The sequence below is a fragment of the Trifolium pratense genome, linkage group LG2 (assembly GCF_020283565.1).
Source record: "Trifolium pratense cultivar HEN17-A07 linkage group LG2, ARS_RC_1.1, whole genome shotgun sequence".
In the NCBI taxonomy this organism is placed as follows: Eukaryota; Viridiplantae; Streptophyta; class Magnoliopsida; order Fabales; family Fabaceae; genus Trifolium; species Trifolium pratense.
The window spans coordinates 10,176,379-10,198,920 of record NC_060060.1 but is presented as its reverse complement, the minus strand read 5'-3'; the positions used below and the strand labels follow the sequence as shown (position 1 = coordinate 10,198,920).

The 22,542-nt window shown below is 33.8% G+C and overlaps 4 protein-coding genes across 5 annotated transcripts; 1 reads left to right on the top strand and 3 right to left on the bottom strand.

Moving 5' to 3' along the window:
* Positions 1–565: 565 nt before the first annotated feature.
* Positions 566–1,467, bottom strand: LOC123905853 (NAP1-related protein 2-like). Its single transcript, XM_045955619.1, has one exon. It carries the CDS (start codon positions 1,465–1,467, stop codon positions 808–810), a length of 660 nt encoding a protein of 219 aa, XP_045811575.1. The 3' UTR covers positions 566–807.
* Positions 1,468–4,682: 3,215 nt separating this feature from the next.
* LOC123905852 (F-box protein At5g67140) lies at positions 4,683–7,164 on the top strand. Its single transcript, XM_045955617.1, has 5 exons — positions 4,683–4,952; positions 5,043–5,189; positions 6,151–6,286; positions 6,529–6,627; positions 6,722–7,164. The coding sequence occupies exons 1-5, from the start codon at positions 4,864–4,866 to the stop codon at positions 6,884–6,886; spliced, it is 636 nt and encodes a 211-aa protein (XP_045811573.1). The 5' UTR covers positions 4,683–4,863; the 3' UTR covers positions 6,887–7,164.
* Positions 7,102–10,177, bottom strand: LOC123905851 (PI-PLC X domain-containing protein At5g67130-like). The gene is made up of 8 exons (XM_045955616.1): positions 9,815–10,177; positions 9,400–9,537; positions 9,184–9,282; positions 8,777–9,080; positions 8,184–8,407; positions 8,008–8,094; positions 7,463–7,892; positions 7,102–7,317 (listed from the first exon to the last, which is right to left on the bottom strand). Exons 1-7 carry the CDS (start codon positions 10,085–10,087, stop codon positions 7,701–7,703), a joined length of 1,317 nt encoding a protein of 438 aa, XP_045811572.1. The 5' UTR covers positions 10,088–10,177; the 3' UTR covers positions 7,102–7,317; positions 7,463–7,700.
* A 927-nt stretch (positions 10,178–11,104) lies between these two features.
* On the bottom strand, positions 11,105–22,274 carry LOC123905850 (histone-lysine N-methyltransferase CLF). Of its 2 annotated transcripts, none has more exons than XM_045955615.1 (18): positions 21,776–22,274; positions 21,532–21,633; positions 21,104–21,423; positions 18,917–19,078; positions 18,164–18,248; positions 17,845–18,000; positions 17,712–17,759; positions 17,572–17,643; positions 17,137–17,487; positions 16,785–16,975; positions 14,613–14,748; positions 14,288–14,511; positions 13,942–14,073; positions 12,585–12,675; positions 12,121–12,168; positions 11,915–12,043; positions 11,746–11,823; positions 11,105–11,638 (listed from the first exon to the last, which is right to left on the bottom strand). In XM_045955615.1, the coding sequence occupies exons 1-18, from the start codon at positions 21,845–21,847 to the stop codon at positions 11,447–11,449; spliced, it is 2,589 nt and encodes an 862-aa protein (XP_045811571.1). In that variant the 5' UTR covers positions 21,848–22,274; the 3' UTR covers positions 11,105–11,446. The 2 variants fall into 2 exon arrangements, with proteins under 2 accessions (XP_045811571.1, XP_045811570.1); XM_045955614.1 differs by having other exon boundaries at positions 12,585–12,678; positions 21,776–22,268.
* Positions 22,275–22,542: the final 268 nt, after the last annotated feature.

Genomic DNA, 22,542 nt, shown 5'->3' with positions numbered 1-22,542 from the left:
GCGCTCCTTCTAAAAAGTAGTGTAACACATCATCTAAGACATCTCATGAAATTTGAGTTTACTTATAAAATTAAGATTTTGTCTATAAAATCTAACACAAGCCAAAGCCAACCATGCACCAAAACAGAAACAAGTAAATAAATCTGAGCAATTTTTTTTTATGGAATATATATATATATATATATATATATATATATATATATATATATATATTCTATTCTATTATTGATGCGGTAATTATTATGATGCAGTTTTTTTTTAAATGCAAAATGGAAAGCATGATATCATAGTAAGTCATCGACATCCCAATTATGTTAGCACCTCAATGCATTACCACTCTTCTACCACCTCACCAAAAGTATTATTAAAATGAAAAACATAGTTCATTTGCATAATTGATTTGTGAACATTAAATAAGTTATACTGCATTTTAAAAGGTTGAACGTTATTATGATGCGGTGACTAAAATATTCACTAGATATACTGCATTTTAATTATAAATGGGTTAAAAAAGTACAAAAAAAACACGTTTGTATCTTAAAAAAAGTGCATTAGAAATAAAACTAGAAATAAGTTCAAAAGGCAATAAATAAATTACAGTCGGACGAAAACCACCAATTGACCTTAGTCTTTCATTAACATACTCATGTAACCTTAGATAAATAAGTAAAACAGATAATGTTAAGATCATGCATTTTATACTATTCTTCCTCCTCATCGTCATACACTTGGTCATTATCATCATCACCTGAGTCATCATCATCCTTTTCCACATCACAAAATTCATTCTCATCCTCATCTGCCTCATCAGAAATAATAAAGAGGATCTGGCCATATATCATCCTTGATTATATTTGCAATCTTATAATGATTCTTATACAGACCACCTCTCTGCTCAGGTTCACTAAACCAGTTAAAGAAACTGATATCAGAAGAAAGCCTCTTGTTCCCTTTCTTCTCCTGACTAATTCCATTGGAAATTTCCTTGCCCTCTTTCCACTTTATGGGTGTATTAGTAACTTTTGTTGTTCCTTCTCCAAGGAAGGTAATCGACTTCACAATCTTTGTATCCTCAAAATAAGGATTGAGATTGAAGTTAAATGTGATTGAATAGCCTGATTTGACATCTTCATGGTCTTCAACCTCCAGAGAGTTTAAATGCTTAAATATCTTACGATCTTCTTCGTTCAAAAAAGTGTTAAGAACAGGATGGATCGTAAACACGGCTAGCCAAAAATTACGAATAGACTTGATATGATTGGTGCGCTTATCATACACATGTTTACTTACCTCATTGTACTCCTGCTTGATTTCAAGAACCTTGTCAGTCGCCTCCTCATCGATCTGTTTGAGCTCGTCTTGAATTTCCTCCAACTTTTTGATGGAGAGGTCAATTTCTCCATCAATTTCCTCAGAGTTATCACTCTTGTCAGAAACTTTCAACTTCTTACTCTCGTCGGCAACCATATCGTTGTTGTTTGAAAGCAGAAATAGGTATGTTTTGTTGAAACCCTAGCAGCAGTAGACAACCTCATTGGTTACTTATATACTCCCTCCGTTCTTTAATATAAGATGAAATTTACTTTTTAGATTCATTGAAAATCTAATGTATCTAGTCCATATTACAGACCAAGTACATTAGATTCTTAATGAATCTAAAAAACAAATTTCCTCTTATATTAAGGACCATAGGAAGTACTTTATATAAAGAGTATTATTTAATTTTATAGAAATTACTCCTTCCGGTCCTTAATATAAGAGAGACTTTACTTTTTAGATTCATTAAGAATCTAATGTATCTAGTCTATAATATGGACCAGATACATTAGATTCTCAATGAATCTAAAAAGTAAAATTTCTCTTCTATTAAGGATCGGAGGGAGTATTAAATTTTATGGCAATAAAATCAATTTTTTTTTGAATTGTTGACTGTTGACCGATATTTGGTCTAATGCACATCTTTAATTGTTGACTATTGACTGTTGACCAATCATTATCATCCTTCCATCTATAAATACTACACTTTTTTATTTTATTTTTTCATGTAATTGATATCCTCTTTATATCATTTCCAAAGGCGGTTCTTATTTTTTTTCAGTACTAGTACCTAATAGGTACTTTCATTGGAGCAAAATCAAAATAGTACCTAATAGGTACTAATTCTAAAATAAGACTTGGTACCTATATCATTTTTTGTGGGACCCATTTATAATGATGTAGAGTTATTGATTAGATGTATTATTGGTGAGACCTATTTAAAACTTTTTAAGAATTGTTGGGTTGGAGGGATTGACTTCAATGGTGTAGTACCTATTAGGTATTCATGGTACTTATTATGTACTACCATTGGAGCACAACACATTTTAGTACCAAATAAGTACAACTTCTCAAATAAGCACTCTCTCTCACATAGTACCTAATAGAATTTGTGGGATCAATTTATTAAGATGTAGAGTTATTTATGAGATGTTGAGTTATTTGTGGGACTCGTTTAAATTTTTTTAAGAGGTGCTGGGTTGGAGAGATTGAGTGCTTATTAGATACTATTATTAAAAAATTATAAATGAGTGATGTGTATACGCGAGACCCACTTAGGTACTCAAAATTGGATTTCTCCATTGTGAATGCTTATTAAAAAATTATAAATAAGTGATATGTACACGTGAGGCCCGATTAAGTACCAAAAAATGGTGAGCTCCATTGTAGATGCTAGCAATTCTTACTTGGGCACAAACCCAAGAAAAATCTATTTAGGCACACTCACATGTGCAAAAAAAATTAAATGAAAAAAGGTTAAATGATGTGACAATTTAAATTTTATTTTAATTTTTTAAATTTTTGAGTGTATGCCTAAATAATTTTTTCTTGGATTTGTGTCCAACTAATTCTTTCTCATCCTCTTGAATACTTTTTTGAAAAAAGTGAGCTAATATATTATTTATATTAAAATTTTACTCCTATTTATCATCTTAAATATCCTAACATAACTTGTAATAATGCCCATATGAAGCTTCATCAATTCGTTTACTAGAAAAGGTTCCACTAATTGTTTGTTTATGAGTGAGGTGTGGATTTCCATATTTTTCATTTGGGTCTTTGTTTCTTATGAAGCTAGAACCCTAAATTCCTTTTTTTTTTGGTACAACCCTAAATTCCTTTTTAATTTACAATAAGACGATGCTTCTTTGCATTTTAGTTTTGTTCTTTTTCTGTTTTTTTAATTATTATTTCAATATAAGAGATAATAATAATATTATATTTAAACAATAAAATAATAAATTATATATGATGTAGCCACATAAACATGATACATAGTGCCACATAATCATAATTGAAGGCTAAAATAAAAGGGGACCAAATGTACAAACTTTTAAAAATAGGAGGTCAAAATTGTGGTAAAAAAAATAGAGGACCAAAATTATGGTGCTTGTTGGGGGGTGGGGTGTGTGCGCGCCACGACGAAACAACGGAATGAAAGGTCACTTTGCGTTGAATGCTCTTGACCCAAATTTTGTAAAATGGGGGTGTCAAAATTACATTTAAGCTATTATTTTATTCTAACTTAAAATAATTATTATATTATTTGTAGTTTCACATAATAGTGTGTAATATTTCTTTTGGTACATAAAATACAACTCTGATGTGTAATACTTTTTATTTCTTTTGAGTATAAAGATGGTCTAAGTTCGAAGAAGAAAAAAAAATAAACAACTACTATAATTTTAGGGGGTAGAAATCTTCAAAATACTAGCAAGAAATCTAGAACGTAACTAACATGACATAAATTATAAATTCGTATGATTGACTCATTGTCGCATCTTATATTAGCAAGCGTATCTTTACCCTAGTTCATTTTTTGGTAGGCATGACACATCTTGAAATCCAAGATAGAGTCTCTTCGGTAAAAATAAGTCATAAGCTAGCTGAAAAGTTAGTTATAGCTGATAGCTGAAAAATTAGCTAATTGAAATTAAAGTGTTTTGTAAAATTAGCTTTTAAAGTGGTTAATAAATATAAAATGACATAATTGATAGTGAGTAGTTTCTTTTTTAGAGTGGATAATTATTAAATTAAAGGGTAAAAATGGAATAAGGTATAAAAAACTATAAGCTATGAGCTCAAACGCTACTTGAAATAGCATATGAGAAAAACTATAAGCTAGTAAAAAAAACTTGTTTATGTTACCATACACACCCATGGAGTCCGCAAGCTACTACACCAACATAGAGTCTTTCAAATGGAAATCCAAGTTAACTAATAATAACATTCTAAGTCATGAATTGCAGCTAGGTTTGAATCGGTTTTGAATGAATAATTTCAAAATTTTCGATTCGATTCCATCCAATCAAATTTAATTTAAATCATTTTTTGCGGTAAAATTAATAATAATAATAATAATAATAATAATAACACGGGTCCCATACTATGAGGCGATGGCTCATCTATGGCCCCAAAGCTCACACTGTTAAACAATCAACAAGATTCTGAATCTGTTGTAACGATGATAACAGATTCAAGAATTTGTGTGTAAATAAAAATAGTATGTGACACCATTTTTAAAATATTAAAATGAAAAAAAAAAAACAAAATATGTACACACAAAAGGTAGGAAGTTACGTGGCAGAAAAGGACAAGGTGAAACGATGACGAAAACATGAGGACACTTTTTCATATTGTGCCTTTTGTTGGATACAATTATTATTATTATATTTAACAAGAAGCTAACTTGGTGGAACCAAAAGCCATTTCCAACACGCATAGCATAGATTAAGGTTGAGTTGCGAAACAATTATAGTTTACATAGTTGAATTTTTATCTTTTCTTTTTTTGTTTTGTGAGTGGTGAATTTGGAGAATCTTCTTTATGGAACTTGAGGCTGAAATTGATCGTTTGCCTATTGACTTGTTGGCTCATATTTTTGTTCTCTTCACTTCTTTCACTGATTTGGCACAGTAAGTTTGATCATGAATCATACTATAAATGTTTTGTTTTCTTTTTTTCAGTTATTAATGTTTGTGGTGTATATTGTGTGGTTTTGTAAGGGCTAGCAAGGTTTGCAAGAAATGGAAACAAGGTGTGAAGGAATCTCTGGCAAGGAAACAGAATCTTAGTTTTGCTGGTTGGAAGATGGATGATGATTCAACTTCTCGACTTGTTTCTCATGCCTACAACCTCAGAAAACTTGATATGTATGTTTGCTTTTCTTTTCTTAATTCTAATAATTCTATGATTCTTTGTAGTTTTTGATGATAAGATTGGTGGAATGTTTCTGTCATATTGTCTTTGATGATTTCTGTTTAATATCAAAGTCAAAACTCAAAAGTTTAGTGTTGATTTTATGAGCTTTGGAGATGAATGGTGTAAATATTGAGTTAAATCAATTTTGAATGGATGAGGAATTAATTGACAATCCAATGATAAAAGGTTTCTAGTTGGATACTTGAATGCTATGAACATTCTGCTTTGTTTGAAACTGCATAGCCTTTCACAGTGGAGAATTTGTTGGATTAAGTCTCAACTCACTAAACACTATTTAGTCCATATCATTAATTAATATGAGACTCTTACTGTATTTCCTCACAGTTAGAAATAGACATGTGTGACATTACTCGAGTAGTCTGATAATGAACATGCGTGACATTACTCGAGTGGTCTGATAACTACCGGCCCAACAGATCTATGATAGGCTTTGATATCTGATATCATAATATGAATTTAGGTTAGGCATAGCTTGCTAAAATCGACTTGTAAGATTATTTAGTCCATATCATTAACTAATATGAGACTCTTAACATATTTTCTTGCAATTAGAAATGGACACGTGTTTACTCAAGTAGTCTGATAATGGACATGTGTGAGATTACTCGAGTAGTCTGATAACTAGCGGTCCAACAGATCTATGATAGGCGCTGATATCTGATACCATAATATGAATTTGGGTTAGGCCTAGCTTGCTAAAACCGACTTGTAAGATTCCCCCCACCCACCATTTTGTAATTTGTAACCGTTGTTTAGCTCATATCATTAGCCAGTGTGGATTCTCAACAATTAGATTAAACATGGAATATGTTTGTGTCACTTGCCATTGACAAGCTGAGAGATTTAGCAACTGAAACAAACACAACATTATTTGTGTTATTGTATTTGCAGACCAAGGAGCCGCTGGAGTTGTCAAATAACTGATGCTGGACTTATCAGAATATCATTTGCAAAGTGTATCAGCAATCTCACATCCATATCATTATGGGGTTTAACTGGTATCACAGATGAAGGAGTTGTTCAACTGGTATGCCATCATCATTATAAAAATATTTCCGTCTTTGATCCAACAGTCCTGCCGCGGCTGCACCGTATGTAAGTGCAGCTGCAGGGGGTCCAAGTTTCGGAATCTGAATCTTTTCATTATTCTGGCATTTATCAGGTTCATGAATTGTTACTTTGGGTGTTGCTGCATCTTTTGCAGGACAAATCATTGAATAATTTTAATGTTAATTCCTTTTGCTTCTCTGATGGCAATTATTCTAACAGATCTCCAGAACTAAGTCGCTACGGCATCTGAATGTTGGTGGTACATTTATCACAGATGAATCTCTATTTGCCATCTCAAAAAGTTGTCCAAAAATGGAGGTAAATTGTAAAAATTGAATGTTAGTATGTGTCAAATATGTCTCCTTCTCCCTTAAATCCATGTCATATATGATTGCTTCTTGTTCTTGTTCAGACCATTGTTCTGTGGAGCTGCCGTCATGTAACCGAAAATGGACTTACTGCCCTAGTTGATCAATGCCTCAAGCTCAAATCAATGAATGTATGGGGAACAAGAGTTCCTGTGGATTGTCTTAACAATTTACTTATCATGAGTCCAACTCTTGAAATAAAAATCTAAAACTGGATTGCATGTATAGAATAATATCCAAGTTACTGATTCTAACAGTGATACTTTCACTGTTAATTTTTTTATATGTACAGATTGTTTTCTTCTTGTACTCTTAAATTTGATTCATGAAAAGATGAATATATCAATATTCTTTCTTTAATAATGTACAGAAAACACCATGTTGCGGTTCATAACTTTGTATTTTGAACTCTATCAAATTGTAATTGTTGTAAAGGTTAAGTTCACAAAATAATTCATAAGACATGATTACAGTACGTAATTAGTTTAACGTTGTTTGAAGGAAATGCACATGGTAAGAATTGTTAGACTTAGGATTCAATCATAACAAACCATTACCATGAATCATGACCAAGAGTTTCCAACAATCTTGATATTGCGAAATCATTATACTGTTGACTGTTGATGTCTTCCTAAAAAACCTGAAAGACAACGAGGAGAAACGTTACAGTGAGCCAACAATTAATACATTTGCAACTATTTTATCAAAAACCATATGCACATGCGATGCGACGACAGATAAGTAAGGAAAGTGTACACATCAAGAATGCCAAACATACAACATACCTGAACCGATCCAGATATATTCTTGGTCTGTCTTCGTTGCTATCTACCTGAGGCGACTTCTCAGATTCTTGATTATAGCCTTCACTATTCTGAAATTTTGTCACCTAATTTTCTAACTTCTAAACTATTCCATGACATTCAAGAGACTATCTCGTATATGATATTCAAATATGACAATACCAGAAACTCATCTTGAGTCTTGACTCACCTAGCTTGCATATGATTTACAATAATATATTCATCGAAATTGCAACAGAACTGCAGTAAGCAGGAAGTAAAACAAGAGGAAAAGCGAGCAATTTGGAGAACGGACTGGTGAAGCTGATCTAACAGAAAACTGAACATAACCATTAAAGCGTCCAGCAGTGTTGGTCAATGGACTTGAACTTGGAACAGAAATGTTCTTGCATGATCCAAAAGGTGCTCCCTCCTGCAAAATTCATCAGAAAACATATAGATATAAGAAATCGTAAAAATAAAGAAGAAAGTTCACAAACAAATGGCATTTAAGGCAATACATATTTGGACAAGAAATACAAATTAACCTGGCAAGCAATGACTGTACTGCACCCACACAACATGTGACCATTTATTCTATCGACAACGTCAAAAACACCACCACCGTTACTCCTCTGCATTAAATTCCAAAATGGATTTGTGAGGTTGAGATGTTTTCTTTTTTATTGAATTTGAATTGACAACATAGAAGAACGAACAATACCATGTAAAAATTAACAGCTATGAAATTAGGCAGCACATTTCCTGCAGTTTTGTAACATGTGTTCACCATATTTGCAAGTGGAGCTGAATTGTCTTTGCAAGAGTCGGCTTCAACCGGATATGTTGGGAAGTAATTCTGCAAGAAAAGTGATGCACTTCTTGAGTTTAGCGGATTTGATTCTTTTCTACGTCGGCAAGAACCACGTTGAACTCCAGGATCTCCAGCTGAAAGTTGGTTGAACATGAGATTGTCATTTCATATCAAGGGTCTGTTTGGATTGGTTTATTTGAATTTATCTACTGACATAAACACTTTCGAGACTGTTTGGAAGAGCTTATGGAAACAATTTACAACTTGTCCAGAAGCTGTTTGCAGCTTATTGCCATAAGCTCTCTAGGATAGCACATGAAAACAACTTAAGGCTTATGTGAATACAATTTGACGTTATTTTATCTTTTGTTATTGAAATAGCTTATACATAAACACTAATATCATAAATGTTTATATTATAAGCGCTTGCTTAAGTTGTTTATCCAAACAAGACCATATATATAGTATAGATATCCATGAGCAATGACCAACATTGGACTTACACTCATTTTCAACCATGTACCTCCACTGATAAGCTATTCCTTCTTCAGCTTCCTTTGAAGCATCAGAAGTGAAAACAAGAAGTCGGCGATTTGTTCTAACCATCTCTGTTATAGTTGGCCAATCTTCATCCCTTTTTGGCATATCAGACACAGGAAACCAATATTTATCTAGACCAGCATTTGTGAATAGATTAATCAATGCCTTTGGCGTACGCACATAGTCTTCAATTACAATGGTGACGATTTCCATTGGATTTTCAGTCAAGAATGCTTCCACTTCTTTCAAAGTATTTATTGCAGGTTGCTGAAAACATGATTAGATACATTAGATTAGAACCTCATAACCACAGAATCAGATACAAATATTCAATTTCAAATAAATCACAAAGAGAATTAGATATGATTACAAAGGCGGTGAAGTTGAAGCATTGTCCTTGAAATGAATGACATAGCCAAATATCATTCTGGAAGTCATACATATCCAACATTAATCCTCTCACTCCATTCTAAAACAACATTCACCAAACAAATGTATAATAAGAATCACAATAGAAATAACCAAACAAAATTTTTATTTCAAAATAAATAACAATCAAAGAGGGTGATGTGATGTTAACAAATACCATCAACTGGTTGGTGACAGTGTCTTCTTGATTATAAAAAGTTAGTCTTTGAACTCCATTCAAAGAGGGTGCATCCATTATGCTGAATGAATTATGTGTCATGATCCATGAGTATTTATTGAAGGGTAATCCATTTACCTGCATAAGTTAGTTACAAAAGACGGTTAAAAAACTAAACATATGTTGTTGTTTTTTGTCTTAACTCTTAATCATCTTGTTCACAAGAAACTCTAGTAATCTGGAGTTTTTTCAAATAAAGTCTGACTAAGAATTATTTCAACTGGGATTCGAACCCGGGTTTTTCTGAACAATTTGACTTTAACTGAATTCATTAATGACTTGAGTTCAATATGGCTTGGTTGAAAGAGATATTTCAAAAAGAAAAGAAACATGGGATTGAATCTGAGACACTTACAATGGATGTTACAAGGGTGGCTTGGCCTCTGGTGCAAACAGATTGAGTCCTACCTAAACCAGGGCAATGGCCACAATAGAAGCCTGGACCACAATCTGTAGCAGCTGAACATGCTTCTACAACCTTTGAATTCTCTGCTAATAATAAGTAGATGAATAACATAGGGAAGAAAAAAGAAATTCCCATTGATGCAGGAGGAGGAGGAATAAGGAAGAGAAGAAAAGAGGGGGCACAGAGATGTATTTGATGATGAGAGGTGCACTTGCCCTGCATTTGGGTAAAGCTAATTTCACTATTTCAGAAACAGGTTTTACTGTGAAGAGAAAGTTGATCAAAGTAATGTTATGGGGTTTGTCACCTTTAGTTTCTCTTATTTTATTTTTTTGACAAGTAGTTTTTCTTATTACCACCAATGCACTCATCATTTTTATTTTTTGGTGAACATTTTATTTTAACTTATACAATTTAATAATAATAATAATAATAATTTAGTGCAAATGGTTTTTTGTTTTTGTTTTACGGAGTTTAAGATCATATCTCACACATATCATATGTCCCTACAATCCTCTCTTTTATTATGAGTTGTACTTACAAGATCAGTGTAAATGAATTTTAGACATGATTAAAATATATTTTTCCATGGTATTATATGGAGATATTAGTTCTTAAAATAGCTATTGTATAAATATGTACATGGTTGAGATATAATTAGATATTTATGTAAAAGAAACTATACATAATAATTGAATTATCTATTTGAATTAAGAAATATAATGTTTGTTGGATCCACACTCAAAGCACTAAGCTTGTGAGTTGTGAGTTGTAAACCACCCTTTGGAGAGGTTAAACCCTTCCTCCTAAGTTATTTCTTCTGTGTGCTCCACTCAGCCTCCAATTCTTATCTTGCTTTCTCGGATCTCTTTTATGCTATGCTATCCATGTGGTGGGGTACGTTGCTTCTTCCCATTAAATTGCTTTCAATCACACTGTTTCATGTTGGGCATGGTATACAATTTGATGACCACATTTTTCAAGTCTTGTTTACATGGTATCTCTATGAATTTTTCTTAACTACAGTTCAAGAATAATGCGTTAATTCTTGTATTCTTACCATTGAATGATTATTTAATTAAAACGAAAATTCTCTCAATTACAAACATACGCCACATCATAGCATCACAAATACATCATACCGACCATATATATAATTTTAGTTATTTAGATTAGTCTCTGAAGTCATTAAACATTCCAAAAATATTTTCTTTCAAATAAGCAAAAATATCACCATGATAAACTATCAGGAATTTGACCTGTAAAATTTGTATAATTTTCTAATTCAGATGATAAACTAAATGAAGTCTTCCACTGATATGTATTTGCCCATTTCCCTTTCAGGAAAGGATTGCATGGAATTTTGACTAAACAAGACTGTAATATCCATCTGGGATATCGAATACAGTTAACTAATGCCAAAATGAATGTATAAATGTAATTTTACCTATTCTATTGTATGGCCTTGCTTTGAACAAAAGAACTCGATAAATAATTCTTTCAGCTATCAATGAAACTGCTTTCTCTATGTGTCAAAGAATACCTAAAAGAATGGTTTTTGATTTTTTAAACAAACTACCATTAAGCAAGCTTCTTTGCACGACCACTTGAAGGAGCACCGTCTTCTTTTTTTGATCCAGGTGCCTCTGGCTTCCGAGCCCAAGCAGGAGCTCTATCGGGCTCATAGCGGTAATCATAAAATAGCTCCTCCCCAGCATTAATCCGTTCCTTGGCAAATATTCCTACCCTATGATCTCCAGCAACCATAATAACCTGCCAGTTTAAGCAAAGAGCAATTGTGAACGACACCAAAAACCCACGAAAGCTCAAAATAGAACTCCAATTATAAAAGCATTTTGATGAGGGGAAGAACTGAACACCTTCGCATAACAATTTGGAACAGGAGAGTGGTTTGCAAACTTCAATTTATCACCCTTTCTATAAGCATCAAGAACAAACTGCAAACAAGATTCTTTCATGTGACGTGTAATGCAATGTAAAAAACTTTTATCCAACAAAGGTTTATACTTTATAGTAGTAAAATCTTGCCTGATCATTCAGATTAAAGAGAAAAGATGAATTTTCACGGTCATATATCTTTCCTCGCTTGTCTGCTTCCCTGTGTGAAATTAACTCTCCAGTATACTCTCCAAGGTATTCATGCTTACCAACACTATTCTGGAGGTCAACCAAATAGCATTAGGAAAAGACACATCTAAACAAATTGAATCATTAATTTGGTAAATAGTAAATACCTTTAAGAAGGCCCCCCAGCCAGACACATCAGACCGTCCAAGAAGAACCTGAAGGCATATTACATGTAAATTGCCATCAAGGCAAACAAATAACAGAGAGCAAGGAACTTCATTTAAAAGGATATAAATAGCAACACGATAGAACAAGACAAAACATTGAGAATGGGATAGACCAAAGTCCCATGCAAACCCACGTCCGCGTGAGGATGTACTATATAACTACGGGGTGATACTTTTTCCGATATGATCTTGTCCATTTCTCTCTATGATAATAAATTATAGGTCTCACTGAGTTATTATTTTGAAAGAACTTGTCCAATAAATAAAACAAATAGGACTTGATGTACTATATAACTACTTGATGTATACATAAAAAAATTCTGGAATGAAAGGAAATGGGTGTCTATATGTAAAAATACCAAAAGGATGTAGGATTGAAAAAGGAAGTCAAGGAAAATAAATACCTTTTGCTGCTGTTTGAGAAGAAGCTTCATGTTTCTACATTCATAATTATCCCCTCTTTGACTAGGAGTCCCAAGAGTGCCATCGCCGCAGCTGCTATAATAATTTAATTGAAATAGATATAAGAATAATGTTTTACAAGCACTAAAGTTTCATTGACAAATAAGGAGGCAGATAAGTTCTGAGAAAAAAAAATGTAAACCCAAATATTTTCCTAAAGGCTTAATATTTTATCATCATTAGTGGGAGGAATTGAGAAAATTATAATGGGTCTTCAATTAACATTGGAAGACGCAGACCAAATAATCAACTCAAGTACTCAACAGATCAAATTAAGACTAAAGTCACTAAACACAACAATGAGGAGGATCGAAGATCACAGTTAAGGAAGATATATATGCAATACAAGCAAATATTTTGCTCTTTCATTACATCAATATTCAATAGGACTTAGCAGTTAAGAGTTCATATCATATTGCCTTTCATACAAACAGCTCTACGGTACACGCACAAACTTCGTTTGGATCAAGAAAGAAAATGGAAAGAATGAAAGTAAGAGTGGGTCGATTGTGTTTGTTTTGAATAGGGTTCTATACAGGGAATGAAGATTGAAAGCTTCATTGTGTTTGTTTGGTTAGATAAAATGAGATGGAAAAAATGGTATTTTGGTTCAATGGCAATGTTACCCTCGTGATTTCTATCTGCTATTGTTTTACCAAGTAATCCAAAGGCAGCTCTGTAAAATTGGTCAATGAAGCTCTGTCACATCGTCAACAAATTGCTGCTCTTGTTGGGGAAACAAATGATCAAAATGGCACATGGAACAATCACACATGTGGTTGTTGTTCCATGCTTGCTATCAATTTTATGACGCAAAGAGAGGAACAAATATGAGATAAAGTAGGGGAAAAGTAATTTTTGCAAGAGAATGGAAGCTTCTTCCAATTTTCTTAGTTGGGAATAGTAGAAAAAGTTTATGTGGGCATCATCCCCTTTTCTATCACACCACTTCTCTCTTCCTCCAAATGACAGAGATTGCAGTTTTCCACCCAAAATCAGACATTTTATTCCACTTTCTTTTGTAAATAATTGCAAAGGAAAAATGTAAATCAGCTTCAATCATGCTTAATAGGAAAATCATAAGCCAACTAGATTTTTTTTTTTTTGCCATCTTGAACATCAGGGTTTCAGGACTATATCCAACTGTGTAATCCACTACAAGAAATATAATTATATGTTTGAAATATAATTATATTATTATATATCAAATAAATATAAGAAATCATTCCAAGGACAATGAAACTAACAAATGACAGAGGCAATGCTACATATACACAGGCATAAACAAGTAAATCTCACCTGACCCAACAGTTCCTACAAACATCTGGATCGCATTCCCTATCTGCAGCAAAGCATGGACATTGACGACTTCTGCATTGACTCTTCGCACAATGACAGCCACGAAATCGATTTTTACAACTCTTGGGGCATCTTCAGATCAAAACCATTATCGCACAAATTAATAGATATTAGATGCATTGTTTCAAAAAAAAAATAGATATTAGATGCATGTCCAAGCATGTATGCATACCACGATACAATATATCTCTATTTAAGCTATAAGTATATAACCATCGGAATTTCTGAAACCACCAAGGCACAAGACAACTAAGCAAAACACTATTTGGATAAGTTAAAAGCTTACCCACAGTACTTCTCACAGCAGGTTCCATTTAAAAGACAAGGACACTCCTTTCCACAAGCTGATTGACATCCACATGGATTATACTGTCGGCAGGGCTGATCCTTTTTCTCTGTAATCCTTTTCCTGAATGAATGATAAGCAGCAGATTTCCAGGAATACTTTAAACGACGGACTCTTCCTCTTCTTCGTAAAAATTTTGATCTTCTTCTCACTTCGTTATTACCCTTACATTCATTTGACCAAAACTTGTTCAGTTAAGCACTATATGCAAGTAACAAGGAACAACGAAAAATATTGCACTAAGTACAGTTGCACCAAAATCAACCTTAGAATAGCCTTCTACAAGAGAATTAGTGGCATCCCCAGTAGAACCAGACAACTTCCCTTCTTCACAATTTATGTACTGGAAAACATCCCAACATGTCTTTAGACCATTTAAGAGATTCCTGGCTATTAAGCAGCTGCAACAAAAATCGGTTGTTACTTATTAGGTGATTGACCATCAGTAATTCTTGTCTAAATGTATTGTGGAGATCATTCTCCTAGTGCATCATAGTGTAAAGAAATGACGATTTCAAAATGAAAGAAGGCATCAGACGAGTCACAAATAGGACATCCAAAACTACCCGTAAAAAAACTTAGTTGACATCAACAAAAACTGCATGGTAATATGTAATTTATCCAAAAATTGATCAGTAAGCCTCAAACACCCTTGCAGACGTGCTTATTTTAAGTGAGCATTACGATAGGTATTCCTATTGAATTTTGTATGTACAGTACAGCATCACTGTAAAATGAACAAAATAGAAGAAAAGGACAAGCCTCCAAGCCAGAGTGAGTTCTCTCAACTCTAACTAACAACAATTCACTCGGAAGGCGTTTCCTTATTCACTCCCTACCCATATATAAATGCTGCAGTCTGGTTCCTCTACAGACTATAAGAGTATAACTAACCTCCCCTCTTACTAATTACCGCTTAGAGGTATACTAGGACTTGGACATTTGGGCCTTCAAGTGTAAACCTAGAGGGGATTCACAACTATGGGTTGCTAGGTTGGAGTTGGATTCATATTGGTACCAAATGTCCTTGAGTAATGCTTCTCGGTTTTTGAGACTAAAATCAACAACATTGCGTGTCTCCCAGATTATGAAGGCATTGTGATGGCATTCTCATATATGCAAACACTCTAAACGAGAGCAGCAATTCATGGGAATACCTATGGAATTCTAAATGTAGGAATACAAGGAAGATGGGATAAGCCCCCAAGCAAGGGTGATTTTATCTGCTCCAACTAATAACAATACAATCTGCATGCCTTTCCTTATTCCTTTCTTACTGATATCCCCTCTCTCTGGGCTCCTACTACTAATTCCTGCTCTGAAGTGTAAACCAGATGCTTCCGAACTATGGGCTGGTGGGTCAAAATTGAATACCTACCACAAAGGATGATACACACACAGTGTGTGTGTGTCTATATATATATATATATATATATATATATATATATATATATATATATATATATATATATATATATATATATATATATATATATATATATATACAGTAGAAACTCAATAAATTAATAATGTCGGGACCGGAGAAATTTATTAATTTAGAGAGTTATTAATTTATCGATAAATTAATAATTATTAATTTAAAGAGTTTTTAAGTAATTATACTGTACATACCAAACAAAAAGGCAAATTAGTCTATGTCTCTTAGAATTACATTGCAGCAAATCTTGGGACTCAATGTAAATTAATAAATATTGTATTCATATCCATTGGAAATATGACTTTTGACTTTTGAAGTGTATAGTAAATGTAAACAAGTGGAATGTTCAATGTATTCTTAAGCAAGTTTGGCATATATAAATTACATGAATGTGTTAAAAGTATTCAAACCATATCTCACTCACGAAAAATATTTTTTGACATATAGTTTGGCATATATTTAATATATTTTTTTTCAGTTTCTATGAATTATTAATTTATGATTTTCTTGGGACCGAAAATTATAAAGGGATCTCCCAAAAAATTAATATCTTATTATTTTATCGAATTATTCAATTTTTTACACTGGCCCAAGTCGGGACCGGACAAATTTATTATTTTAGAGAGTTTATTAATTTACCGAGTATTAATTTAAAGAGTTTCTACTGTATAGGGTTTAAAGAATAAGATATTGAAAAAATAGACTCCTAATATCCAGCTCAGTTTCAGCATTTGATTCAGACCAATTATGAACAAGGTTGAACTCATTACTTCCAAATGGAAACAATTCAACAAAACATTTCCCATGAAATTGACTGAAGACAAACTTTTATCTTGATATACTAATTACAAAACACTTGGACTAGTGGTCCAACCCATACATGTTCACCACCTCAATACTAATTACAACATTCATGCATTATATATGATGTAAATTATATCATATTATCGGGTCAATAAAGACAGAAAAACACATATCTCCAACTCAAACATATCTGACCTGTTTTTGCCAAAAATTTCCATTCCTTTTTCCAAAAGCCCTTTTTCAAGAGCTTTCCAAGATTTATTATCTGTCAATTCTTGTTTGCAAATGTTTTCATCCACAAACTCTTCTTTCCTCATGTTGTCTTCCCCAATCATGACATGTGAGTCAGTAACCATATCATTCAATGAGCGGTCCGGTGCTTCACTCTGCAGTATGTACAGATTATCACAAACCAATTCCTTCTAGATCTTTCAATATTAAGAATTAGGAAATTTGATACATTTGTGTACTAAAATATTTTATTCATTATTATGTTGGCAATGATTGAAGTTAAATGCATGTCACTTGAACAAAGAGCGCTACTTACAATGGAATCAGAATCAGAAGCAGCAGTTTTCTTCTGCCGTTTTTGCATGCAAACTAGAACACGTTCTGCCACTCGCTTACTGTTTCTCTTGCCAATTCCACTTTTCCCCACTAGTTTAGTTTTAGGTGGGGCTGAGTGGGAGGCTGAAACAGCATCCCGTCCAGGACCATTCTCTGAGTCACTACTCTCAGATATGTTCTTAGCATTAGATGAAGCATTTTCACTTTGGGTGCATTTTATCCGCCTTCTACCAGAAGATTTTTTCCTAGATAGTGCACTTCCAGGGGATTTGTCTTCAACATCGGTCTGAGTAGAAGATGCGGCTTTGGCCATTTTTTCTGCCTTAAGTGCCTGTAAGTCAGCAAGCATGAGCAACTTGAGTAAATTGTTACAGAAACTCTATCGGTAAACCCTTAAGAATAGACCAGTACTCACCAATAGGAAACAATTTGGTCCACATGGTGCATTTTCAGTATTAGGAGGACTCCACGAAGGTTGTCTCTCAGCCTATTTATGAACCAAGTTAAGATACATGCAGACAATTTCATATGAAATAACCTATAAGTAGAACCTACCGGGAAGACAAGATCCTGAGAGCATCCATGTAATCTGCAATCGAAAACCTGCACAGTGAAAATACAACAACAAATGAGATAGACAGACAAAAAAGATACTGTGATACAGTGCCTTCACGGGAAAGAATCTTACACGACATCGGCGGCAAAAGAGGTTGTCAAAAGAGTCAAGAGCCGCTTCAAGATCCTTTTCCAGAAAAGAATTGTCGATTTGGAAATTATCTTGTGTATCTCCATTTTTAGAATCCTCACCAGCATTGTCTTCATTGCAAAAAGTTTCATATCTGGCCTGTATAAGATGTTTGACGGTGTTTCATATCTCTGTAAAGTCAGCACAAAGCAAATGGGAAACAGCTGGGCGGAAGCTTACACTAAGACCAGTTTTCATCAGAATTGAGAGAGATGGCAGAGGTGGAAAATACATTAAGGTCAATGAATGACAAAAAATGTACCTTAATGTCACTAGTTTTTCTAGAAAAACACTGAGCCAGCGACTCCAAAACAGCATCAGATAAACCATATTCTTTGATAGTCATGCTGTCAAATCAAATCAAACATTATGAAATACACAAATCTGTGTCACACACAATTAAGAAAAAAATGTAATGTAAAGATAAAATCACAGCAGAAGGATAGATACATAACAACTGCAGGGTTTTATCATCCTTTAACGGAAGCAGCAGAATTGACAGGATAAACCAAGCACAGAATCATTTTTGACAACACATTTTAATATTAAGTTAACCTAGGCAATTCTTTCTATAGAAAAATGTAAAGATAACAAATGATAGTATGAAATATGCATAAAAACTATATAAAAAATCCAATAAAGGATTTGATTATACAAATAACTGATGAAGGGATCTTCTTTTGAGTCCTTCTGTATATAGGAAATACAACAAGAAGAAAACAACTGTCAAAACATCCTCTCAAAATCCATTAATAGTCAATCAAAAGATAATGGTACCAAGACACGCCAATTCAAATATGCTTCAATGTAAAACTAAAAAAAATAAATAAAAAACTTATTATCCATACAAGATATGAACTTATTATCTTCCTACTCTCAAAACTTGATCAGAATATCATAATACATAACACGCAAACATATATTGCAACATTATTTTACATGGCAATAAAGAACATCTAACAGAAAAAAGGAAACAGTGAAAGCACCCAATAATAGTTTGCTAAGCTATACCAACCGAAGTATAAAATCTTCTGGTTCTACAAACTCTCTTTTGTCCTCTTCGTCGTCAATTAGTTCCTCCTCACTGTCACTGCAAATAAGTGCTTCGCCACCAGTTTGATCATAATAAATTCGCCTCCGACCAACAACTGACTGATCCTCTGTCATTCTTTGATTTCTGCACACATATGATCACAAGTAGCAAGCATCTTCAAAGGATCAAATTTTTGTACTTCAAAAAAGAAGAAAACTAGAGAGCTGGAAATTAATAAATTGAAAAGGTGAAACCACAATTAAAATAAAAAGAGAGATCAGTCTCATGTGCAACGGTAAAAAAAAAAGTAAAGAGTAAGAGATTTAAGTGGTTGAGAAAGAAACGACAAAAAATAATGTATAGAATGAAGATTCTCCAAATGCACCTTCCTCGGACTTTGATTCATTTCATGTTTATGTATGATATGGTACATTCACCAAAGACCTCAGGTTAGACTGACAAACAGATGGTATGAGTAAAAAATTTATGTATCGCGCAACACAATTAACCATTAGTTAAAAAAAATTTACATAAAGGCTGGAAAATGGAAGCCAACAGCAACCAAAACCTTTTTGCACTAGAAAATGACACCATTATGTTCTGTAAAAAATCAAACTCTTAGAAAGTCCACTTAGATCTAAGTCCCCTTTAATGGTTTCACTGAGAGTTGTCCTTAGTAAACCACCACATCTAATTATCAGGTTACCCTCGAATTGATCTGATTCACTCTTATTGGGGCTTCTATTGGGCTTTCTTCACCTGGCCAGACCACCATTTAGAAATATACTGTTAATTTATCCTTAATATGTGCTAATCTTTCTTTACCTCTAATGTTTCGATCATGCGTGAAGGCTAACTTAGATTGCATTTTATAGGTGGCCAATCATGTATCACAAATGAAATAATAGCAATTGGATTTATCTGTACAAACACTAATACAGTACACTTTATACATATGATTATTGCTCATTTTTTTCACCAAATTGGTTCAGCAGCAGAAAGGATGTGACGATGGTGGATTATTTATTCTGCAAAAGGTTAATTTGTCTTAACATTTTACTACAATGTTTAAATTTCTATAATACAGTATACAAAACAGATGACATAACAATCATCTCAACCCAATCAATCCCCTTAAGTTTCCTCACTAAAAACCAGATTGAGTTAAAAAATATTACTGATGACTGCTAAAAATCCCCATATAACCTCTGATAATATGATATATTTTACTGCCAACAAAACAAGCTGGTTTTTTACTCGGCATCCTCTTTTTTTCAGAGCAAAAATCAGTGATAGTTCTACAGGTTACTAACAGCCAGAACACATCAAGGAAGCAATGAAGGTGGAATTAAAAGGAGGTGGTTGGAAGGGGCTCCGCTAATGATTTCTGCAGTAATGGTGAAGATGCTGTAGCCCCAACAAATGTGGAGATGGGGTTGGTCAGAAAGAGGGAAAAGAAAAAAAGGAAGAAAAATTTCAGAGAAGAGACTACATCGTATTATTATGCATACAAATCCATCAAATGGCTATAATCTGTGGTCACCATCGATCACCTATGAAAGTGGTTTATGTTAGCCTCTGTCGTACACTCGTACTATATATCTAATCTTGCATATCTATTTAGAATTTAGGCTTAGGGCCAAGTTTAACCTTGCAAAATCATACTGTAAAATGTGGTTCACCTAGGTCATATCACTAGTCGATGTGGAGCTCTCAACACACTCCCTCACGATAAGACTGGACATGTGTAACGTGGACTAATATGGGTGGAATAAAATGATCTCAACACACACCTTCACGCTCAAAACTATGTGTCTAGAGAGTGGAAAAGTGCAAGTAGAATAAGAGAGATCTTGGCCTAGTAAGAGATCTAAGATAGGCTTTGATACTGTCTTGGAATTTAAGCTTAGGCTAAACTCAACCCCACAAAATTGGCTATTAAGGTGAGGACTGCACAAGCCTCATAAGCACTACCTAGGTCATATATCTAGATAATCTAGTCAATGTGGGAGTCTCACTCAACATGTCAAATCCGCAGCTGCAACACCCTCATTTTTACAATACTGAGTTTATAATCTTGTTGGCTCTTTACCATCTAATATTAACTATCATACAACACAACAGACTTTATAACTGGTAAAGAAAAACATCATTTACAGCAAAACAAACCTGTCCAAAAATATCCATGTAGTGTAAGGAGGCAATCTTTTCACTTCAGGTAATTTGATAGGCCGAACAGCGTTCTTTACAGCAACATTAGACCCTAGAAGAACTGCCGTAGAACCATGGTCATCTCCATCGTAACCATTGCTCTCCCTATCATCGTCAACACCATTGAGCGCATCAATTGCTTCTTTTTGCCTCTTAGACAGCAAGTCCAGACTTCTATTACCACCATCAGCAATGCCACACGTCCTTTTCTCATCCGACGATTTCCATAGCTGATTCGTGATACCAATCAGCTTCTGTCTATTTTCCTCCACTCTATTCTGATATTTCAAATGCACACACATTTAACACGTCACAACATGTTATAACAAACAATAAAAAAAATCCATATACAAAAATCAACAACTAAATACAATACACTATTACACCTTAACAGTAACAACTCGTTTCGCAGCGACTTGTTTCTTCAAAGATTCGATAACCGATAACACATCTTTTACTGCAGGACTTGCGTCTTCCAATTTCTTAGTCTACATTGTAAACAAACAATAAAATTGTCACAGTTACTATTGCATTATAACCAGATCGAAGCTGAAAAGTAAAATAAAAATGAACAAAGACAAAAATAGGAACTGAAAGTGAGAAATTGAAGAGATAAGGAAAGTATAATACGGAAGCATCGAGAGGAGGGTTGGATCTAGAAGAAGATAACGGGGAAGGTGGAGGCGGAGACTTCGATGCCATGGAAGGTAGCAATGGTGGTGGCGAAGATTTTCGGGACCCGATTCGGAAATGGGGAATCGGATTGAGATCCGATTCATGCAGATTCAATTGCGATTGTGAGAACTGAAAAGGGTTTTTTTTTTGGTTCGATGTGTGAATTTGGCGGGTGAGTTGAAAGTTGAAACCCTAATTTCTAAAAAGAAAAGTGAAATTACGATTTCAATCTTTTATTTTATTTTCCACCGCTTTAGAAGAAGACATTTACAATATTTTATATTAATTTCAGTAATTACTTTGTTGGAAGATGTGACTGGAATGGGGGGAACATGCTTGATTTTGAATTTTATATAAGCACTGTTGTGATGTGTAAGCAGATAAGAAATGCTTTATCTGATTATTTGTCTCTTCCATGAAAATGAGGTGATTGAAATTGATTGGAGATTCACTAAGCTCAGTGTTTGGATATGCGGTAGGTTTTCATGATGAGGAAAAAAAAGTGTACGACTGCGTGTGGTGGCGGTCAGAAAATGCGCGTATTAGTTCGTTAAGTTTAACTGAAAGCTATGAATAGTAGTTTATGGTTTTCAAGTTCGGTGAGAATGGATGCAATCGAGCGTAGTAACGGTGAGAAAACGCGCGTATCCAAACATACGTTAAAAGTACTAGTTAGTTAAGTTTCAATTGATCATCCATTATTTCACTTCGCTTATTTTCTT

Bases quoted from the DNA above. Each gene is read 5' to 3' on its own strand.
- LOC123905851 (XM_045955616.1), bottom strand. From the start codon at position 10,087: ATGCAGGGCAAGTGCACCTCTCATCATCAAATACATCTCTGTGCCCCC. The intron at 9,538-9,814 runs GTAAGTGTCTCA...TAACTTATGCAG, and splicing joins CCACCCTTGTAACATCCATT to GTAAATGGATTACCCTTCAA. The intron at 8,408-8,776 runs GTAAGTCCAATG...ACCAACTTTCAG, and splicing joins GTACATGGTTGAAAATGAGT to CTGGAGATCCTGGAGTTCAA.
- LOC123905850 (XM_045955614.1), bottom strand. From the start codon at position 21,847: ATGGCATCGAAGTCTCCGCCTCCACCTTCCCCGTTATCTTCTTCTAGA. The intron at 18,001-18,163 runs GTACATTTTTTG...CATCTTATACAG, and splicing joins GAAAAACTAGTGACATTAAG to GCCAGATATGAAACTTTTTG. The intron at 11,824-11,914 runs GCAAGATTTTAC...TCTTGTTTGCAG, and splicing joins TCTTTAATCTGAATGATCAG to TTTGTTCTTGATGCTTATAG.
- LOC123905852 (XM_045955617.1), top strand. From the start codon at position 4,864: ATGGAACTTGAGGCTGAAATTGATCGTTTGCCTATTGACTTGTTGGCT. The intron at 4,953-5,042 runs GTAAGTTTGATC...TGGTTTTGTAAG, and splicing joins TCTTTCACTGATTTGGCACA to GGCTAGCAAGGTTTGCAAGA. The intron at 5,190-6,150 runs GTATGTTTGCTT...TTGTATTTGCAG, and splicing joins AACCTCAGAAAACTTGATAT to ACCAAGGAGCCGCTGGAGTT.
- LOC123905853 (XM_045955619.1), bottom strand. From the start codon at position 1,467: ATGGTTGCCGACGAGAGTAAGAAGTTGAAAGTTTCTGACAAGAGTGAT.